Genomic DNA, 22,770 nt, shown 5'->3' on the forward strand with positions numbered 1-22,770 from the left:
GGTTTATTGCTAGTTGTTGGAATCAGACAGGAATTATTATTATACATCTACACCGCTGTGTGTACAGCCGAACTCAGCCATGTTGATGTTTGCATGACACATGTTTAGAATGTGTAGAGGAATGTGGCAGAACCTGCATATCAAAGGAGTTACCTTCAGCCCAAATGGTGTGCACAAGCTTACAAAGACGGCCCAGGGCACGTCAGATGGGACTGGCCACAAAGCCAAATATGGCAATATTAGGGGGGCTGTCATGTGAACACTGATTGGTCCAAACCAAATGGGACTGGCAGTAGGGTGTGGTATGGCTGAAGTATGTTTGACAAAAGGGGTTGTGACCTGAGCTCTCTCTCTGTCCCTCTGTATTCCATCAGGAGACCCAGTCATGAGGTGTGGCTGCGAAGGTCGGATAAGTATGGCTTAGATTGCACTGTGATTGTATGCTATGTATATTATTGTAACTTTTATTGATACTTGATGCACATTTTCCTTATTTCCTTGGGAAATAAATGAGATTTAATTGACCTTAAACGTGTGTTGATTTCATAGCCAAGGGTGATAGCATTGTGATAGTAACAATAACATGTGCTTGGCATGTTGATTGATAGCTAAACTATAGGGACTAAACAAAGGAATACATAACTGATAATAATAAGAATAGAGTGTATTGATCAGTTACCTCATTTGGCACCCCAGAAGGCGTGTAAAACGTATTTTTACACAGAATCCACAAAAATCTAAGGTATTTTTGTTTGAGTCCCTGTAAGCACAGATGCTCAAAGCCACCCAGAACTGGAAGTCATCTTTAGTGTGGACAAGATTAGCGCTGGCTCGCGAATTCTGAAACCACGCTTGGATGAGCAGGAGGATTCTGGGAGATATTCCACTGGTAGAACGGACGCGTAAAACCTGGTGAGAATTGTGACTGATATATATATATATATATATATATATATGTACATTATTGTTGTGTTTGCTGCAGAAACTGTAACCAGAGGGCAAATTGCCGCACTGGCGAGATAAGGGACTGATCATCCCTGGTTATGTGATATAACCGCAGATTGACAGGATAAATCATACAATTTTGAGGGAAAAGTGGAAGTATTCACGTGATTGTGAAAAAAAACTTTCTGCCCCAATAGAAATTCCCTATGACCTGCTATCGGGTAGAAGGACATTGAATAAGAGTGTGTTCTCCTACAGAAATTCGTGGGTAAACGGATTTGTATTTGTATTTGTTGTTGTTGTTTTTTTTTTGGAGTGGGACTACAGGTCAAAGCTAGCTTCTAAACAGCTTCCTCTATGTCGTTGTGTGCTTGGTATCTGATTGTTTAGTGTATTGCTAATGCACAGTGTTGGTTAGAGAGTGGCAGGAATTACCATACATCTTTGAGGAAAAAGTGGAGGAAGTATAGGTTTTTATTTCTACACACGTGAGAGTGAAATAGCTCTGGTCCAATAGAAGACCAAGGCATTGATTAAGAGTGTGCCTTGTGTCTTGTATGCTGTAGAACCACAAGTCACTGGAAATTTAAACGGTTCGTATTTTTTTTTTTTTTTGTTGTCCACTTGTTATCTGATTTCTTTTGTCTAAGCAAGATTGCTCAACCAGTTGGTGTGGATAGGCTAATTAGCATATCAATGGAAGCCATTGAAGGTTTCGTTAGCAAGCATGGTGGGATTAGATTTCAAGTTACTCACAAAGGTAAATTAACATATCAGTTTAATGAACTTTTAAAACAATGTGATACACATAACAGTCGCATATTTAATAAGTCAAAAAAAGGCAGGAAACAGAGAATGGCCAATGCCTTATGCATGTTAATGAGAATGAAAGAGATTGCGGAACAAAAAGAATTAGAATGGTTTGCTGATAGAGAAGAAGTGATGGAACAGGTAAGGGATATATCAATCAGGATTGAAAAGGCTGATGCGGATGCTAGTAGTCGGATTAAACAATTAGTGACTGAGAAATGTGTATTGCAACAGAGATTAGATGAATTAGAACAAACGTGCAAATTAAGAGAAAGTTGCATTGCCTCTTTGAATCAAAGGGAGGCTGAGAATTTGCAGGTTATCACAAGGCTTAAGGCACAAGCAGCCATAATGGAATTATCCTCCAAGTGTGCAATAGTGGAGGTACCCTCCGCACATGCTCAGTGTATAGAAAAGCCAGAAGTGAAATATGAAGAAAACCCGTATGCTATTATCACTGCAAATGATAGTAATGTGATGGGAATCGATGTGGAAGAAGCAAATAAAGGTGGGATAACTGCACTTGAAATTGACTCAGGAGTTGACACTTCGGATGACTCCTCAGACAACGAAAGTATAAAGTCTGTGCAGTCCAATCGCAGTAATATTATCCAGCAATGTGGGTTTCCAGCGCCATATGCTAAAAAAATGGCCTATGCAGGGAAACCAGAACTAAAATGTTTTTTGTGTAAAAGGGGGGGTCACATTTCAAAATATTGTCGGGCGGCGAATAATGATATCGAAAGGAAATTATACCCGAAAACGACCCCAAGGCTTCGTGTGTGTTATTCAGCCAGGTGGGGTAGCCATCCACAGCACGGAACCAATGGTAATCAAACCCATTTCCCGTGTAAAACGCAAATGCGGGGTCTAGAAACTAAAAAACAATATGTAGGACAGTTGTGTAGAGTCAAAATGGAGATAGACGCATGGTTACTCAAATATAGCACTGGGGGAAACAATGTTAGCAGAACTTAGTGAGCTGCAAGCATGGTAAGAATATTCTGGTCAATGTTTCCCGGCTATGAAAAAGGTTTGATGTAAGTTTCAAGTTCAGAATATGATAGAGGACCTGGATATAGATATACATTTTTTTGGTTTGTACTTTTAGGGATAAACCCCTGAATTGGTATCGTGGTTTTTCTTTTGTGTGGTTAAAAGATGTTTCTGTTATGAGTTTTTTTAATCTTGTGTTTATTTACTCTTCTCTTATTGTCAGTCTTTGTAAACTTTTCCTGAATATCCAATACTGCTGATTAACATAAGAATTGTGTGTAATCACTTGTGTGTTCCTTTTTCCAGAGACCAGGAAGGAGTTAAACTGGTTCGTATACAGACATTTGCATTTGTTTGCAGGTCTCTCAAAGTAACAACAGTGGTAAAATATAGCAGAACAGGGGTTAGGTTATTGTAAATGCATAATCGATTATCACATGGTACCATGAGCTCATTAGTTAGTAATTGTTTGCAAACAATGAAAAATAATAGTACTAAAAAGAGTTACAAATGAAGCTAAAATGTTGTGATGATACATATGCTTTGTTTTGTTTTTGTTTTCCCCATTAACTAATTGTATTTCAGATTGGAATAAGCACTCTTTGCAGGAGAAAAATCCATGGATGTTTTCAACTAAAAGTTGAGTGTTTGTCATTGTTGTATGGTGGTTGTCTTGTCGTATGATGGTTGTCTTGTCATGTTGTTTGTGTGATCATGGCCAGATTTTTAATTTTTTAAAAAAAAAAAAATTATTTTTATTTTCATTTTTATTTTTTTTTTATTTTATTTTATTTTTTGTATTTTTTTTTTCTTCTAAAATTTTTTTTTTTTGATATTGGTTTAGTCCTCTATGGTAATTATATTTTTATTCAGGTGGAAAAGTAGTAGGTCTAATCCACCTGAAAGGGGGGGAATTGACAATGCCCTCAGTTAGAACCAGTCACCTGAAAAGGGGCAGTGCATACATCGTAAAGATACAGATAGATGCATTGTTTTTTAGTTTGTAAAATTTGAAGTTTTTGAGAAGCAACACTGACGTTCAGTTTTAAACGTTTTTTTGATCATACCATGGGGATACATTTTACAGTGGGTGTAGCCTAAAGAGGTCATGGTTGGTTGGATAGTTTGGTCAGAGTTGCAGAAGCCAGGAATACTGAGGTCCTGGGCTCCAAGGAGGGAACTATAAGTAAACATGGTAAGCGAGCAGATATTGTGGATAAGAATTTGATACTGCTCTTGTTTTTCACTTCCAGAATCCAAGTGGAGCGAGAATTGGAGAGGCTTCTGGAACATGGATGACAGATGATCATCTGGTTGGCAGTTTGTCTGTGCCACACCATACCACAAATTAGTTCCAATAAACATCAGGAGAGAAGGAAAACCGAAAGATTCAGATTAATACCTGTTTTTTTCGTATGGACAATTTGGTGCTAATGCTGAATCTGAAAGACTGTGCCTAGCAAGAGAACTTGTGAAATATTTTTGCTGAAGTCTCTCCTGATGAATGCAAACATGTTATTTATACATGTGCAAGGGGTTGGAGGTTGGGGAAGAGTTATGACACATCCAATCCGTCAAAACATGAAAATGTAAAATATGTGTTTTTTTGTTGGAAGGAGGAATTGAAAGAAGAAAGGTTTTAATGTATTACATGTATTGGTGTAACGGAGTTAATATGGTGCAGGTACCCAGGAGGCATACTGGCGCTTATGCATAATAAGGTAGCTGTGGATCAGACTAAAGGGTGCCAGGTGACACATCAATGGGGTGAAAACATCCTCGTAGGGGTGGTGTCTCAATCCAAGCGATCCTAGAGAGAAGCTTTCGGTTACTGGACATGTGGGACACCAGAACTAGACATGGGGAAGATAGGCCCGGTTGGTGTCTCACCTGAGAGGCTGAAACCCTGCACAGATAATGCCAGTAAATACACACAGGAGCATGCTCCGTTAAAATAAAGGGAACAAACGCTGGCTACCAGGGTACCGTAGGACTTCACCACATGGTGCTGCAACATCTCATGGTGGTTGACAAAAACCTATCACCCTATATGTGCTGAGTATACACTGAATCAGGTGCGGTTATTGTACCAGTGACTTACTCCCAAAGATGAGAATGAGGTCCATGCAGGATGCTTATTGCTGAGGAGTAACCCGAAAGAGGAGGGTTGTATTCAGCACTATATTAGGGGGGGAACAATAGCTGGGATGGGTGTTGTTAATGGAGTGGACATCAGCCTCCTGAGGAACAAACTCGCAGCCATAGCTTCAGAGAAGGAGCGTGACTTTGTTACCCCGGGAGATTGGTGGTATCCTTGATAACATTCAATGAAGTCACAGAAACACTCAGGTTAGAGTGGCTCCGGATTCTGTCAACCATGTTGAGAGGTTGGTAGGGAAGACAGAAACCTGTCATTGGCTCTGGCGCGCACTCGGAGGCAGGTGGAAATATCAGCCAACATCAAGCTGATTATACCGTCTCTGTATGAGGGGCAGTGGCCTGATGAGTTAGCGTCACCGCTCAGTAAGATTTTGCCAAAACACGTTGCTTACACTAATCCAAAGTAGTGGTCGAATGCCTGTATGGGTGGTGCTAAGTTGGATTGTGAAAGGTGTTATGCTGTATGTTCTCACATACAGAAGTGCAGACTTGGTCTGTATGTTTGGTGGCATCAATGGGCTTACTGACTGGGGACTCTATCTTGTTGCATTTGAGGCTATATCACACATGTGATCAGAGAAGATAAACGCTGGAGGCAGGTGGATATTTCCCTTTGTCGGAAGCATGACCATGATGTCCTTTGTAGGCTAGATCAATACATGGGGATGAACGAATAATGTTGGGAAGTTATTTCTCTCTGTATTCTGGATGGAGAGGTCATTGCTGGGAAGAAGGCACCCAGGTATTATTTAGGACATAGGCGAGTTTTTGTTTCTTTGTCCTAAAGAATACCGGTGTAGTGTTAGTCATGGGACTCGAGGGTTCCTTGAACCTAACCGTAGGTAGAGGTGCATGGTACACAATGGGCGTGATCTCTGAAATCCAGGTACAGGGGTGGAATTGTGTGGGTTTGGTAATTGTTGTAAACTTATATGTGTAGTTAAGCGATATTTATCTAGAAGGGTCTCCCAGTTGTCTATGCAAGTTGAGGGACGATTTGACAGTGAGCTCTCTGTGTACAAATTGGAGACGTTGCTGCCAAGTCAGAGCCCTGCAATGCCGCTGCGAGCAAGCCTGCCTAATCCCGACCCGTATTTACAGTAAAAGGTTATAGGAGGTTGGGAGCGGGGTGCGTAATACATATATAAGTATATATTATGGTAATAAGTTGATTTATGTTTGTGGTAGAGTATGACCTATGGGTATTGTAGGCTAGTAATATGGGCAAGAAGGCCCTCCTCAAGACTCTGGGTCTGAAAGCTGGGTGATATGTTGCTCTGAATGGGTGCTGGTGAATGGTGAATGAATGGGCACCCCTTGCCTGTACTGCCGTCCTGAAGATACCCAAGATACAGAATGGTGACATGGAAGCTGTCGCTGAAGAATGGTGGAAATGTGTCACTCAGTGGCAAAGCGGCACGTGTTGGGAAACATCACGTGGTAAAACAATTATGGACTGCTCCATAGGACCTGTTTCTGCACACGTTGAAAACACAGCGTGGTAAGACACTTGTGTACTGTTCCATAAGAGATGTCTCTGGAGCGCTCGTTGGAAACAACCACGCGTTACACAAGCTAAGGACTGTGCCACAGGTGCTGGTTCGGAAGCACATGTTGGGGAACCACACACGTTAAGACAGTTATGGACTGTTCAAAAGGAGCCGTGTCTGAAGAAGGGTGGTATGCGCCTTTTAGGCGCAAAGCGGCATATGTTGGAATCAGACAGGAATTATTATTATACATCTACACCGCTGTGTGTACAGCCGAACTCAGCCATGTTGATGTTTGCATGACACATGTTTAGAATGTGTAGAGGAATGTGGCAGAACCTGCATATCAAAGGAGTTACCTTCAGCCCAAATGGTGTGCACAAGCTTACAAAGACGGCCCAGGGCACGTCAGATGGGACTGGCCACAAAGCCAAATATGGCAATATTAGGGGGGCTGTCATGTGAACACTGATTGGTCCAAACCAAATGGGACTGGCAGTAGGGTGTGGTATGGCTGAAGTATGTTTGACAAAAGGGGTTGTGACCTGAGCTCTCTCTCTGTCCCTCTGTATTCCATCAGGAGACCCAGTCATGAGGTGTGGCTGCGAAGGTCGGATAAGTATGGCTTAGATTGCACTGTGATTGTATGCTATGTATATTATTGTAACTTTTATTGATACTTGATGCACATTTTCCTTATTTCCTTGGGAAATAAATGAGATTTAATTGACCTTAAACGTGTGTTGATTTCATAGCCAAGGGTGATAGCATTGTGATAGTAACAATAACATGTGCTTGGCATGTTGATTGATAGCTAAACTATAGGGACTAAACAAAGGAATACATAACTGATAATAATAAGAATAGAGTGTATTGATCAGTTACTTCACTAGTGTTTTGTCACCTGCAGTTTGATAGGGTTTGATGATGACTTTTCCTGGAATGATCCGTCTTTGGATTGGCATTTCTCGATCAGCCAGATCAGGCTGTTACACACAGACATGTGATCCAGGGATATGTATTGCTGAATTTCTCCAAAGGTGCGCATCGCAAAGGCCGTTAACCTGAGAAAAAAATGAAGTGTGATCACAGCCCTTGTTAAAGCGTAATTCCAGTTTTGTTGAGGAAAAAAACATTCCCCCTGGGTGATTTATATACAGTACAACAGCAAACTTTGTTGCAGATTCTTACCTTTTTTTATTCTTAAAGCGATTCTGCACTGAGGAAAAAAATTTTTTTTTTTTGGTTTAATCTTTAACCACTTGAGATCCGCGCTATAGTCAATTGACGGCTACAGCGCGGATCTCAATTTTCGGGACGACGTCTATTGACGTCGTCCCGTGTACGAGCGCCCTGCGCGCCCCCTGAGGGGCGCGCGCGGCACGCTCTGTGATCGGCGAGTCCATGAGACTCGCCTGATCACCGATCCGTGCAAGGGGTCGATCCCGACCCCTTATCACGTGATCAGCTGTCAGCCAATGACAGCTGATCATGTGATATAACGAAGCCGGTAATCGGCTATTATTCCTCCTCACGCTGACAGCGCGAGGAGAAAAAAAAATAGCCGATCACCGGCGGCCGTGATCGGGACATCAGTCCCGATCACGGCCAGCCCTGCTAGCGACCATCTGCCCCCTGACAGTGCCCACCTGCCCCCTGCAGTGCCCCACTTAATAAAAGTACGTGCCCCCCGTCAGTGCCACCCAGCAGTGCCCATAGTGCCACCCAGCAGTGCCCACAGTGCCACCCAGCAGTGCCACCCACAGTGCCACCCAGCAGTGCCCGCAATCTGCCTCAAAGGTGCTGCACCCCAGTGCCGCCCATCAGTGCCCAGCAGTGCCGCCCATCAGTGCCCAGCAGTGCCGCCCATCAGTGCCCAGCAGTGCCACCTATCAGTGCCGCCTAATCAGCGCACTTCAATGAAGGAGAAAAATGACCCGTTTGCAAAATTTTATGACAAACTATTAAAACATGATTTTTTTTTTTGCATCTTTTTTTGTTTGTTTAGCAAAAAATAAAACTCCGAGCTGTAATTAAATACCACCAAAAGAAAGCTCTATTTATGGGAAAAAAATGATAAAAATTTCATTTGGGTACAGTGTTGTATGCCCGCGCAATTGTCATTCAAAGTGCATCAGCGCTGAAAGCTGAAAATTGGTCTGGGACTGAGGGGGGTTTAAGTGCCCAGTAAGCAAGTGGTTAAAATAGATGTCTTTAAATAAAAACGCTTACGGTAGTTTTTCTGCCTTTTTCTGCGAACCATGTCCATTTTTATTCCAAAGTTTTCTTTTTATCCCTATTGTTCGGCCGTTGTTATTTTGCTTGTGGGCATTTGAAGCCCACAAGCAATTACTTCCTCCTTTCCTCCCTTGTGAGGAACCAGCATGCTTTGCTGGTTCCCGCACATGCTCAGTAGCTACAGCTCCGAGCGCTGTTATTGAGCAATGTTGCCAGGTCAACGGCCGGCATGATGACGTCACGTCGTCAGGGCCGTCTTTAATATTGATTGGGCCCTGGGCAAAAATTTTCTTAGGGCCCCCCTCCCCCATGCAATTTCGCTCTCCACCTGCTCTGAGACATACAATAAATAGCAACTAGACTTAAAATGAGTTTACTGTATCAGATCAGGCAGCAATTGCGATTGGTTGCCAGAGGTTACAGCATATCATTACTGCTTACTGACTGGTTGCAAGAGGTTACAGCACTCCTTAAGGCTCACTGATTAGTTGCTAGAGGCTACAGCACATAATTTCTGCTTGTTGATTGGCTGCTAGAGATTACTGTACAGTAATACTGCTCACTGGATGCTATTGGTTACAGTACATCATCTCCTCACTGCAGGGGGGCATGGTATATGAATCCTGCCTTTATTTACATATCAGTGCCGTTGGCCTCAGCTATTTACATATGCATGTCACTGTTATTTACATATGAATGCCGGTTATTTACATGTAAACACAGGGTCTGCAGGTGAGTCATCTGTACACAACAATAGGGCAGAGCTGGGCAGCATTAGTAACAGCAATTCACACTGAGATATCGGGACACAGCACAGGACTAAAACTTCAAGGGACAAGGGAATGTAAACTGAGATAGTTGGCAAGTATGAGGCAGCTGCTTTGGGCCCCACAACAATGACAGGGCCCAGGGCAGCTGCCCCTTTTGCCCTGCCTTAAAGACGGCCCTGCACTTCGTTGAAGTCTTGCGAGATTTCGCAACTGAATTACTTAGACCAGATCCCAGGAGACAGTGCGGAGATCAGCGGAAGTGATGCTGATCCCTGCAAAAACCCTGCCCACAGCCGCAGGGGAAGATAATAAAAATAGCTGAGAACGAAAGGTAGGAGAAAATAAAATTAAAATAAAGGGGCATTGAGTAATATTTGAAGCAGTGGGAAATGAATGACAATAAAAGATAAAAATGTGTGTAGAACCCCTTTAAGAAATCCCTGTGTGTTTGTCTGTGCCCATGAGGAAAAGTGAGTCTAACGGCAGTGGTTTCATAATTATCAATCAGCTGTGCACCTGCAGGGCTCTAATGTGAAAAGCTGCTGGGTCTTCATCCATTTAGACGTGTTCCATTTGGGAGTATCTCACCAAAATTACATTTTTGTTGCAGGGGATGCCTGAAATCTGACTTGTATCTTAGTGCAGATTTTGGGGAAAATCAGTGAGACAATCACACAAGCAGGAAATTATGTTTCTGGGGGGGCATTCTGTAAACATTCTATGTACAGAACACCTACAGGCAGCCATATTGCATTGCATTTGACAGAAAATGACAGCAGCTGCAGATTGAAAAGGAAAGCTAATTTTTAATAACATTCAATTACAATATGATTTGTGTCGCGATTGTATACACCATATTATTTTTTTGTTTGCAATTTTTTTTCCCCCATGAAAGTGGTTACCCTTTAAAGGGAACCTGTCACCTACAAGTGTGGACATGCAGCAGTTCACAAACTAGATAAAGTAATATGTGATTTGTTTCTGAGTTTTCTGAGTGTCAGTGTCTGGATTAGATTTAAAATGTGATATATTTCTTTCAGTTTATGTGGTGCCATAGCTCCCAACTGTCCCTGATTTCGAGGGATTGTCCTTGATTTGGAACAAAGTCCTTCTGTCCCTCATTCCTCCTCATGTGTTCCTCATTTTGGTCTGATCTATATAGTTGTAAAAAAAAATGCACTATTTTTCTTTCAAAACGTGTTTCCCAGTGCTAAACAGTTTCCAAATTGCAGCATTTGTAAGTTTCAAAAGCCAGTATAAAGGAAAAGTAGTGGTAAAAAAAGTACCTATGGGTTTAACTAATCTTTTTTTTTGGTTAATTCTCCTTTAAGAGGGCATGGCAGGGAGTGTGTCCTATGCCGACATACTTTTGCTAATAGAGGTCTCTCATTCCCATCTCAAAAAGTTAGGAGGTGCAGGTATGTGGTGCTATTCTGAATAATGAGTTGGTATGTCCAGAGCTTCAACTCTGTGCAGATGTCAGTTACAAAGTTGAAGAAGAGGAGCCAAAGATATATTGTAATTGCTGACTACTCAGAAAGGGCAAATGGAAAAAATAAAATGTGACTTCCCTGTTGTTTAACCACTTCCCGACCGGCGCACGCCGATGTAGGTCGGCAGAATGGCACGGGCAGGCATATTGGCGTACAGGTACGTCCAATCTTTAATGGCGCCCTGTCATCGCGAGCGCGTCGCCGGCCGGGACCCCCGCGAGTCCGGTCGCGGGTCCCGCGGACTCGATCGCCGCAGGCATACCCGCGATCGGCTCACGGGGCGGTTGAACGGAGAGATGCCGTTGTAAACAGCATCTCCCCGTTCTGCCTAGCAACAAGTGATTGGAGCAGAGATCAGTGTTTACTAAAACAAAGCCCAGCCCCCCACAGTTAGTAGCACACCCCTAGGAACACTTAACCCCTACACTGCCACCCACTGGTTAACCCCTTCACTGCCAGTGTCATTTACACAGGAATCACTGCATTTGTATAGCAGTGATTGCTGTATATATAACAATGGTCACAAAAATGTGTAAAAAATGTCCGATGTGTCCGCCATAATGTCGCAGTCACAATAAAAATCGCTGATCGCCACCATTACCAGTAAAAAAAAAATTATTAATAAAAATGCCATAAAACTATCCCCGATTTTGTAAACGCTATAACTTTTGCGCAAACCTATCAATAATCGCTTACTGCGATTTTTTTTTACCAAAAATATGTAGAAGAACATAAACTGAGGGAAAAAAATGTTTTTTATATATTTTTGGGGGATATTTATTATAACAAAAAGTAAAAAAAATGAGTTTTTTCTAAATTTTTTGTTTATAGCGCAAAAAATAAAAACCGCAGGGGTGATCAAATACCACCAAAAGAAAGCTCTATTTGTGGGAAAAAAGGACGTCAATTTTGTTTGGGAGCCACGTCGCACGACCGCGCAATTTTCAGGTAAAACGACGCAGTGCCGAATCGCAAAAAGTGGTCTGGTCTTTAGCCAGCAAAATGGTCCAGTCTGTAAGTGGTTAATAATGTTTCACTGAGTAATATTCTGCCTTCAACATGTCTGGGCACACCCTAATCACCCTGTATGGCACATATTCCCCCTGTTTAGACCCCTTATACTTCACCAAATAAAAAAAAAAAAAAAAAAAAGACCTTTTTCTGCATAAAAAAAATTAAAATAAAAACTACTGCCACCATCCACTGCCTTATTGACACCAATCTTTTCCCTTATGACAGTGGTTCTCAGCTTCAGTCTTCGAGTACCCACAACAGGCCATGTTTTGGGAATAAGATATTATCTATTAAGAATTAAATAAAATAGCTGTCCAAAATACCAAGTCATTGACTCTGATTTAAAGCACCTGTGCAAGAAAACCTGCAAACATGGCCTGTTGGGGGTACTTGAGGACTGAGGTTGAGAACCACTGCCTTATGACACCATCCACTGCTTTGACACTGTGCAATGCTCTACTGTCACTGTCCACTGCTCTACTGTACTACTACTACTACTGTCTACTACTCTACTATATACCATCAGTATATATACACATGCACACATACACATGTGTGTTTGAGCTTTGGGGTGCACTGTACTTTGAGCTTTGGGGTGCCCCGTACACACAAGCGGATTTTCCATCAGAAAAAACTTGGATGGTTTTTCCAACGGAATTGCGCTCAAGCTTGGCTTGCATACACACGGTCACACAAAAGTTCTCTGAACTTTCAACCGTCAAGAACGCGGTGACGTACAACACTACCACGAGCCGAGAAAATGAAGTTCAATGCATCCGAGCATACGTCAAATTGTTTCTGAGCATGCGCAGGAATTTTGCGCGTTGGAATTTGTACAGACGATCAAAGTTTCCGATCGGTACTTTTTCCGACCGAAAAATAGAGAACCCGCTCTCAATCTTTTGCTAGCTGGAATTCTGCCAGCAAAAGTCTGATGGAGTGTATACATGGTCGGAATTACTAACCAAAAGCTCCCATCCGACTTTTGCTGGCAGAATTTCTGATTGAGTGGATGGGGCTTTAAGCAATAGGCTGTGCACACCTATGGCCTTCAATGTAACAAAATCGTGTGTGCTATGGTATTGTTATAGTCTGTGCTAGTAATATTGCCTGTTTAGTTTGACCAGCTCTGAATATCAGCCTGTGGAGATGCAGCCAGTATGTTCCCTGGTTCCAGCTTTGACCTCTCTCTGAGCTATCTGCAGACTTACTCAAACACTGCAGCATGAGGGTAAGGTTGGAATCATGTAAAAAGAGGCACCCTAAAGTATAATTGATCTGGCTGCAATGGCTTATACTGATAATGAGGTAAACTAAATTGAATGTTGGGCTGCGTTCCACCCTAAAGTGGAACTTCCGCTCAGCGGAACCCTCAGTGTCACAGTTGGCACCTTTCAGGGGGGAGGGGGTGCAGATACCTGTCTAAGACAGGTATTTGCACCCACTTCCAGGCATAGACTCCCACGGGAGTCTATGCCTCTTCCTGTCCTGGCTCGCTGTCTGCTGGGACACACACGGGTCCGAGAGACAGCGCGGACCATTCCTATTACACTGCAAGACTCGCGCATGCGCAGTAGGGAACCGGGAAGTGAAGCCGCAACGCTTCACTTCCTGATTCCCTCACCTAGAATGGCGGCGGCAGCAGCCGAGAGCCGAGTGATCGATCGGCCTCGGCTGCCGACATCACTGGACCCCGGGACAGGTGAGTGTCCATTTATTAAAAGTCAGCAGCTGCAGTATTTATAGCTGCTGGCTTTTAATAATTTTTGTTGTCCAGTGAAATCACTCTTCATATCTTTGTGTATGTTGTACATCAGACACGATTATAGAACAACAGCAATTATTTGGAATTTTGTCCTTCTGTTTCTAGATTTGTTTGCACATTGTTTTCTTTAAAAAAAAATAAAAAATACAATCAATTGGAACATAACGATGGAAATTATCCCGTACCAGGTGCTAGGGTCGCTGTCTCTCCATAGGCTGTAGGAATGGTCACCCTTGCGGAAGGCGAGAATGCTGGTAACTCCTGGAAGGAAGAAATGAATATGGTGTGGATATGGAAGACAAGAAAACATACAGCACAGTGCTCAGCACACTTACCATCCTTCAGTTTCTTCTTCATCTCTATTTGAATCATGAAGGTGTTAGGACCCAGCAGGCTCCATTCATTTTTTGTTTGCAGATAATGGTAGACATAGAAGATGGGCGCCACTCTCATCAGATCTGTCTCTGCGCTACCTTTTGGAATGCTGACCAGAGTCTCTATGCTCTTTCCACTCACGATGGTGTCGATCACCTCGCCCAGAATATTACCTGTAGTCCATAACATGAACAAGGGGCAGATGAATCACACTTATTTTTTGTTGTTAAAGCCTAATTGCAGTTAATTCTATTTTATAATACAAAACGAATTCACCAATGGGACTTTAAATGAGTTGTTCATAGAGGTCATAACAAATACAGTGCCTTGCGAAAGTATTCTGCCCCTTTACTTTCAGTGCAGCAAACTCACTCCAGAAGTTCAGCGAGGATCTCTAAGTGATCCAATGTTGTCCTAAATGACTGATGGTGATAAATAGAATCCACCTGTGTGTAATCAAGTCTCTGTATAAATGCACCTGCTCTGTGATAGTCTCAGGGTTCTGTTGAATGCGCAGAGAGCATCATGAAGACCAAGGAACACACCAGGCAGGTCCGTAATACTGTTGTGGAGAAGTTTAAAGCCGGATTTGGATACATAAAGATTTCCCAAGCTTTAAACATCCCAAGGAGCACTGTGCAAGCGATCATTTTGAAATGGAAGGAGTATCAGACCACTGCAAATCTACCAAGACCTGGCCGTCCCTCTAAACTTTCAGCTCAGACAAGGAGAAGACTGTTCAGAGATGCAGCCAAGAGGCCCATGATCACTCTGGATGAACTGCAGAGAACTACAGCTGAGGTGGGAAAGTCTGTCCATAGGACAACAATCAGTCGTACACTGCACAAATCCGGCCTTTATGGAAGAGTGGCAAGAAGAAAGCCATTTCTCAAAGATATCCATAAAAAGTCTCATCTAAAGTTTGCCACAAGCCACCTGGGAGACACACCAAACATGTGAAAGAAGGTGCTCTGGTCAAAAACCAACTTTTTGCCCACAATGCAAAACGATATGTTTGGCGTAAAAGCAACACAGCTAATCACCCTCAACACACCATCCCCACTGTCAAACATGGTGGTGGCAGCATCATGGTTTGGGCCTGCTTTTCTTCAGCAGGGACAGGGAAGATGGTTAAAATTGAGGGGAAGATGGATGCAGCCAAATACAGGACCATTCTGGATGAAAACCTGTTGGAGTCTGCAAAAGACCTGAAACTGGGACGGAGATTTATCTTCCAACAAGACAATGATCCCAAACATACAGCAAAATCTACAAAGGAATGGTTCACAAATAAACGTATCCAGGTGTTAGAATGGCCAAGTCAAAGTCCAGACCTGAATCCAATCGAGAATCTGTGGAAAGAGCTGAAAACTGCTGTTCACAAACGCCCTCCATCCAACCTCACTGAGCTCGAGCTGTTTTGCAAGGAAGAATGGGCAAGAATTTCAGTCTCTCGATGTGCAAAACTGATAGAGACATACCCCAAGCGACTTGCAGCTGTAATCACAGCAAAAGGTGGCTCTACAAAGTATTAACGCAAGGGGGACGAATAATTTTGCACGCCCCACTTTTCATTTTTTTATTAGTTAAAAAAGTTTCAAAAATCCAATAGATTTCGTTCCACTTCACAATTGTGTCCCACTTGTTGGTAATTCTTCACAAAAAATAAAAATGTTATATCTTTATGTTTGAAGCCTGAAATGTGGCAAAAGGTTGAAAAGTTCAAGGGGGCCGAATACTTTCGCAAGGCACTGTAAGTGTAGTACATTGATAAAGATTTTATTTGCGTTTCACAGACATAATCATAGATAAATATAAAAACCATCATGAACCATAGCTTAAACATGAACATATTTGTTACAATATTAAAAGTAAATAATATACATATACAGCTTATATACTCAAAGCGTTTCGTGAGCTGTGCTAGCTTCCTCAGGAGTAGATGTATGTGTGGAGTATCTAAAAAGACAGTAAGTATAGGTAAGATATGGCAGACAGTGATGATTATATTGGAGAAGAAGCATGTGGCCTCAAAGAGGCACTCCATACTCACATTGTGGTCAGCTGGTCCAATGGACTGATCTCCAGGGGTGAAAGCAGTGAATGTCTCCACCGGGAGCTGAAGAGACATGGTTCGCAACAAAGGCCTGGGGAGCAGGTGGAGGGCGGGTGTGGCAACAAGAAGAAGAGCGGATATGATGTATCCTGAAATACCCTTAATAATTCTATTTTAAAGCTTGAGATGGAGTGGTGAAGGGTGAGATTCCTGACCAGGTTTGTATTGATCTTTGTGTCCCTTTGGGGAAATTACTTATCTCTTCCTTTCTTGGTGACACCTAGCCACACCCCCATACACAGGGTTTCACAGGGACAGTGAAGTAAAGGAGAATCTTTAAAATGGGGACACAGATAGCATCAAAAAATATTTAGATAATTCAGCCCTTCTGCATTCCACTTAAAACTATGAAGAATGTTTTTTTTTTATGGTGTTTTGGGACAGTAAAAAAGTACAGAACAGTCTAAAATTATTATTATTATTATTATTCAGGATTTATATAGCGCCAGCAATTTACGCAGCGCTTTACAATATAAAAGGGAGACAATACAGTTACAATACAAGTAAATACAAGAGGATTAAGAGGACCCTGCTCAGAAGAGCTTACAATCTAAAAGGGTGGGGCAGGTGGTACAGAAGGATATAACTGTTGGGTTTATGGAAGTGGTAGGAGATTAGTTTGAGACGTGATAGGCTTCCCTGAATAGATGAGTTTTCAGGGATCGTCTGAAGGTAGCAAGAGTAGGGGATAGCCGGACCGGTGGAGGTAGCGAGTTCCAGAGGATTGGAGAGGCTCTGGAGAAATCCTGGAGACGAGTGTGGGAGGAGGAGACGAGAGAGCTTGAGAGTAGGAGGTCCTGAGAAGAACGGAGGGGACGGTTTGGGTGATATTTGGAGACAAGATTGGTGATGTAGCTCGGGGCAGAGTTGTGAATGGCTTTGTATGTGGTGGTTAGTATTTTGAATTTAATTCGCTGGGTGATTGGGAGCCAGTGTAGGGATTGGAGGGGAGGGTTGGCAGACACTGAGCGGTTGGTAAGGTGGATAAGTCTGGCAGCAGCATTCATGATAGACTGAAGAGGAGATAGCCTATGGAGAGGCAGGCCAATGAGAAGGGAGTTGCAATAGTCAAGGCGAGAGATAACAAGGGAGTGAATGAGGATCTTAGTAGTTTTAATTGTTAAAAAGGGGCGAATTTTAGAGATGTTATGGAGGTGAAATCTACAAACTTTTGACAACGATTGGACTTGGGGCTGAAATGACAAGTCAGAGTCTAGGGTTACACCGAGTACCCTGGCGTGAGGGGAGGGCCTGATGGTTGCATTGTTGATTGTGATGGAAAAGTCATGGAGGGGGGCATGTGCAGGGGGGATTATTAATAGCTCAGTTTTAGAGAGGTTTAGTTTAAGGAAATGGTGTGACATCCATGCTGATATGTCAGTTAGCAGGTTAGTAATGCGAGAGGAGACTGAAGGAGTGAGGTGAGGAGTAGACAGATAGATTTGGGTGTCATCGGCGTATAAGTGGTATTGGAAGCCATGGGCGGTTATCAGGTGACCAAGGGAAGAAGTATAAATAGAGAAGAGAAGGGGTCCAAGAACAGAGCCTTGGGGGACCCCCACAGAAAGGGGCAATGGAGAGGAGGATACAGAGTTGTAGGTGACACTGAAGGAGCGCTGTGATAGATAGGCAGAGAACCAGGAAAGCACAGAATCTCGGAGGCCAAGGGAATGTAGTTTATTGAGGAGGAGCGGGTGGTCAACAGTATCAAAGGCAGCAGAGAGGTCAAGTAGTAGGAGTATGGAGTACTGGCTGTTGGTTTTAGCAGTTAGTAGATCGTTAGTGAGTTTTAGTAAGGCAGTTTCTGTGGAGTGCTGAGAGCGAAAGCCAGACTGTAATGGGTCAAGAAGGTTATTTTCACTGAGGTAGGAGCTAAGGCGGTTGTAGACTAAGCGTTCTAGAAGTTTAGAGGTGAATGGGAGCAATGAGATAGGTCTTAAGTTGTTCAGGTTGGTGGGGTCCAGAGAGGGTTTTTTAAGTATGGGGGTGATCTGCGCATGTTTTAGAGGGGAGGGGAAGGTGCCACTTGAGAGGGAGAGATTGAAGATGTGAGTGAGGGAGCATAGGATAGAATTAGAGGGTGACCTTAATAATTGTGAGGGAACAGGGTCCAAGGGACAATTGGTTAGGTGAGCATCCGAGAAAAGTTTTGCAACCTCTTCAGTAGTAGCCAATTCAAAAGAGGAGAGTGTTGAATGTGCTATTGGGCCAGGTATGTTGGGTGGGGAAGATGTACGCACAGCGGAGGTGTCCTCGCGAATTGCATCAATCTTGTCTTTGAAGTGATTGGCAATCTCTTGGGCAGTGAGTGAGTTGGTGGGTAGAGGGGGTGGGGGACGAAGCAGAGAGTTAAAAGTTGAGAAGAGCCGACGAGGATTGGATGACAAGGTATTAATAAGAGATACAAAGTAGGCTTGTTTGGCAGCATGGAGGCAGGAATTGTATTTTAGAAGGGCAGATTTATATATGGTGAAGTCTTGGAGGCATTTGGTTTTACGCCACAGCCGTTCAAGAGCACGGCAACGTCTCTTGAGATTTCTAGTGTTGTCAGTTTGCCAGGGTTGTAATGGTCGGGGCCTGATTCTGCGTGTGGTTAGAGGAGCAAGTGCATCTAGTGATGAAGAGAGTGAACTGTTGTAGACAGAGATGGCAAGGTCAGGACAGGAATGTGAAATAGGTGGAACTTAATGGGCTTTTTCTAACCTTGCTCAAATCCTATGACAGTTATTCATATCATCAGCCGTTCGGGATGTAATGGGCCTATAACATACTGTACATCATATGTTGGAGCCCAGGGGCCATTCTACTAGCTACGCAGGTATTTGGAAGAGGAGATACTACTGTGCCCGGTGACTTTCACTTTCACTTTGCTTCAATACTCTAGTGCAGTGATGACGAACCTTGGCACCCCAGGTGTTTCGGAACTATATTTCCCATGATGCTCATGCACTCTGCAGTGTAGCTGAGCATCATGGGAAATGTAGTTCCAAAACATCTGGGGTGCCAAGGTTCACCATCACTGCTCTAATGCCCTTTCTTGATCACTAGAGGGGGATCACCACTGAATAAGAAGCACAGGATTACAGGGCTTGTAGGACTGAAACTACCTTCTAACATTGTATTATGGCCCGCATTAATCTGCACCTTTCAGGAAGCCTTGTAGCAGAAAGAGGATCTGGAGGCCTTATAAGGAATTGTGATGGATAGGTTTGCTCACTTGGCAGTGCAGGGCCGTAGTGCGCACATCAGTTTGTAACAGCGTCTTCACAAGGGGAAGGCCCTCAGTTACACAGCGACTGTCCCGTCCTCAGCTGCAGTTCTCCAGCGACATAGCTGTCATCACACCATTAAACATCTTCACTGGTGCAGCAGTGTATGTCTTCAGTTACAAAGCAACCATCATCACCAGCACAGGAGTTTCAGCAGGATTACTGCCACATCTGAGGATTGGTGTGAGGGCTGTGCACCCAGTAATATCACATAAATCTGAGAGCAAGCCCAGTTGTACTATTTGTATTCTGAAAACAGAACTCCACCCAGTGGAATACTATACATTATCCATAAATACCTCTCTGCTAGCAGAACCATCAGCATTATCGCTAAGTGCCTCCAAGAACATAATAGGGCCCCGATGTTGCCGGCAGAAGATCTAGAATCCCCTTGCAGAATATTTGTAAGTATATTAGGGTACTGTCATTCCTCAGAATTGCTATCCTCCTTCCCTTCTTCTTCTTTGACTACAGCCTAAGCCTAGCAAATTCCTGGGTGCTCTGTGGCAGCATCGCCTCCTGATGCAGTAACTTCCCTTTCAAGCTGCTATAGTTGCATTTCAGGGCTATTGTTACAGCTAAGCTGAGTCTGGTTAGCTAGCTCATTTTAAGGCAGTTACCTAACTGTTATCATCTGTAGCTGTTTATCTACCTGTCTACAGCTGTTGTTACACCCGATTGTCACTAAGTTGAGTCGTGTCAATACAGCAGAATTCTGTACTGACACGTATAATTCTGACACGTAGCATTCTGTAGAATTCTTTTTTATTTTACATTAAAAGCTATTTAATTTAGTGTTTATTTAGTAATTTTTTTTAGTGTGCTTGCAAGATGCATTACTAAACCTGGAGCGTCGGAAGGGTCGAACTGCTCTGAAGGTTGGAGTAGGCACAGAATTCCTTTACTATTCAACGGCTCCTACGGGGGTAGTGCTACACCGGTCATTAAACAGCTGTTAGGTCAAACGTTTGGCAGTTGTGCAATAGGTGGATTACCGTTGATGGAGAGGATGCGGCTGATTTTTGATTTAGGCACAATGCTGGACGGAACCTTGAAGGCCAAGTCTTGATTCCTCTTCATTATTCCTGAAATTATTAAAATACAAAGGAAGTTCAGCTGACCTTAGGCAAGAGAAAAGGCTAAAGAGTCTGGGTGAAAATGTGTGTTATACAGCAGTATATGTCAGACTGGACCAGGCTGGGGTTCTGTTAGTCAAGATCAGAACTTCTGAGTGGTGCTGCCTGACTCCTTACTGTCACTTTATAAAGGAATTTCCCTGATTTCTGTATAATTCAAATTCCAAGTAAACAGCTCTAAATGCAATATAGGTGATATATTTTATCCACCAAGGTTTGTTGATTTTGTTCAGTCTTGCCATCAAAAAACCCCTATTGGACAGCACAGCCAGGTCCTGGACCTCCCAGTAGACTACACTGCAGTTTACTGTGCAGCCTGGTCCAGAACCCAACCCCAGCCTGTGATGAACAATGAAGGATCAGCAGTACACTGATTAATACACATGCTTCTGATGATTTCTCCAGAAAGTGTTCTGACAGCTCTTTACAAAGCAATAATGAATGAGCTGATTGGCTCAGACTACTACTCCACCCTCTCTCAATTAGCTGCAGTACAATGCACTATTGCTTTAATTGCAACCCTATCAGCTGCTTATACTTACCTGCCCTGCTCTTTCTTATATACCCAGTACTCTCATCTGGATCAAAGAAAATAGCTGGTATGTCTGGGTGTGGGAAGCATGAGATTCACTGTCATGTAGTCTTTTGTTAATGGCCACTCACAACTTTGTCCTTACACATGATTTCTTCTTTGTGCTCCCACAGTCCAAGTGAATTTGAAGGGGGGGTGAAGGGAAGGGGAGTATGTGCAGCGGCATGGGCCACCATGAAATTAATTCTGTTGCATTGCCCTGTATTGACAAAGCACAGATTCCCTTGAAGATCCATTCAGATACTACTTATCTCACTTTCTAATTGTATATGAAGTCTACATAATCTAACCCCATGAATGAATGAAAATGAAAACGGGTGATGTTTTTAGTTACCATAAAAATGAAAATGACCACAAGAACAAACATGGCGGAAGCTCCTAAACTAAAAATAAGCATCTTCTGTATCTCAGGGACTCTGTTGGTGGGGTTTCTGCACTGAGTCCTGGGTCTGCACATCACCTATAGTCCTATACCCATTATCTCACACCCATCCCTGCTGGGATTTTAGTTTATATGATAGAGAAATGCAGAAACATGCCAGAACCTATGGCAAGGTGACTGAATCACTGGAATGCCCAACAGGCTCCATCTATAATTGAAATGACCTTTTGACTGGGTAGACGACTTTAGGAAAATTACAAAAAGACAGATGTCAGAACATACCGCGAACTCCCTGTGGATCCAGAGTAAATCCCATGCTATTTTCTTCTTGAATACCTTCTGGCTGTTTTGAGAGAGAAGAAGCGTCACCATCAGCTTTTACTAGACCAATTCTAACTGTAAATGTTTCTGCAAAATGTGGAATTGAAATGATGGCAGACTAGTGTGACAACCCAGAAAATAGACCCAGAGCTCCTTCTGCCTGTCTAATGAGGAGAGACAATGTTCAGAAAATGAGGATGAAATCAATGTCTATTTAGTTCATACTGTATATCTATGCCAGACTGTTCATAGATTGCCGTCTTATGCCTTAGAGTGCAGTACACACAATCAGACTTTCTGACAACAAAACCATGGATTTTTGTTCAAAGGATGTTGGCTCCAACTTGTCTTGCATACACACACAAATGTTGGCCAACAATTATGAACGTAGTCAGGGGCGGACTGACCATTCGGGCTCTCGGGCACTGCCCAAGGGCCCCATGCCACTAAGGGGCCCCATCAGGGTTGCCGGCCTCAATAAAACCAGGGACAGTATGTAAAAATCTGTGTTTTTTTTTTTTAAATCCCAAGATTATAGCTGCCCTGCCTCTCCAGTACCTTTTAAGTGTGTGTATGTGTATTCTGTGTGTGTATACTGTGTGTGTATATTGTGTGTCTGTGTGTGTATACTGTATGTGTATGTGTGTGTATACTGTGTGGCCTGATAATCTATTGCCTGGGGGCCCCATAATCTCCTATTGCCCGGGGGCCCCATAATCTTCTCCTATTGCCCGGGGCCCAATAATTTCCTATTGCCCGGGGGCCCCATGAGTTTTCACTCCTCCCCTGAACGTAGTGACGTACAAGACGTCTCCACGCTAGTTACATATCCGGCTCGTACTTGTTTCCGAGCATGTGCGAACTTTTGTCCGAAGGACTTGTGTCCACACGATCGGAA

The 22,770-nt window shown here is 43.1% G+C and overlaps 1 protein-coding gene across 2 annotated transcripts in view; it reads right to left on the bottom strand.

Moving 5' to 3' along the window:
• Window positions 1–22,770, bottom strand: part of C5 (complement C5) — a 171,513-nt gene that overhangs the window by 37,493 nt on the left and 111,250 nt on the right. For both annotated transcript variants that reach the window (XM_077479159.1, XM_077479158.1), the window contains exons 22-26: window positions 21,834–21,894; window positions 20,437–20,526; window positions 14,017–14,229; window positions 13,867–13,942; window positions 7,306–7,465 (exon numbers count right to left, since the gene is read on the bottom strand). In XM_077479159.1, coding sequence (XP_077335285.1) covers window positions 7,306–7,465; window positions 13,867–13,942; window positions 14,017–14,229; window positions 20,437–20,526; window positions 21,834–21,894 — 600 coding nt within the window. The remainder of the gene's footprint in view (window positions 1–7,305; window positions 7,466–13,866; window positions 13,943–14,016; window positions 14,230–20,436; window positions 20,527–21,833; window positions 21,895–22,770) is intronic.

The sequence above is a fragment of the Lithobates pipiens genome, unplaced genomic scaffold (assembly GCF_037356315.1).
Source record: "Lithobates pipiens isolate NorthernLeopardFrog02 unplaced genomic scaffold, aLitPip1_a1.2 Scaffold_14, whole genome shotgun sequence".
Lineage (NCBI taxonomy): Eukaryota > Metazoa > Chordata > Amphibia > Anura > Ranidae > Lithobates > Lithobates pipiens.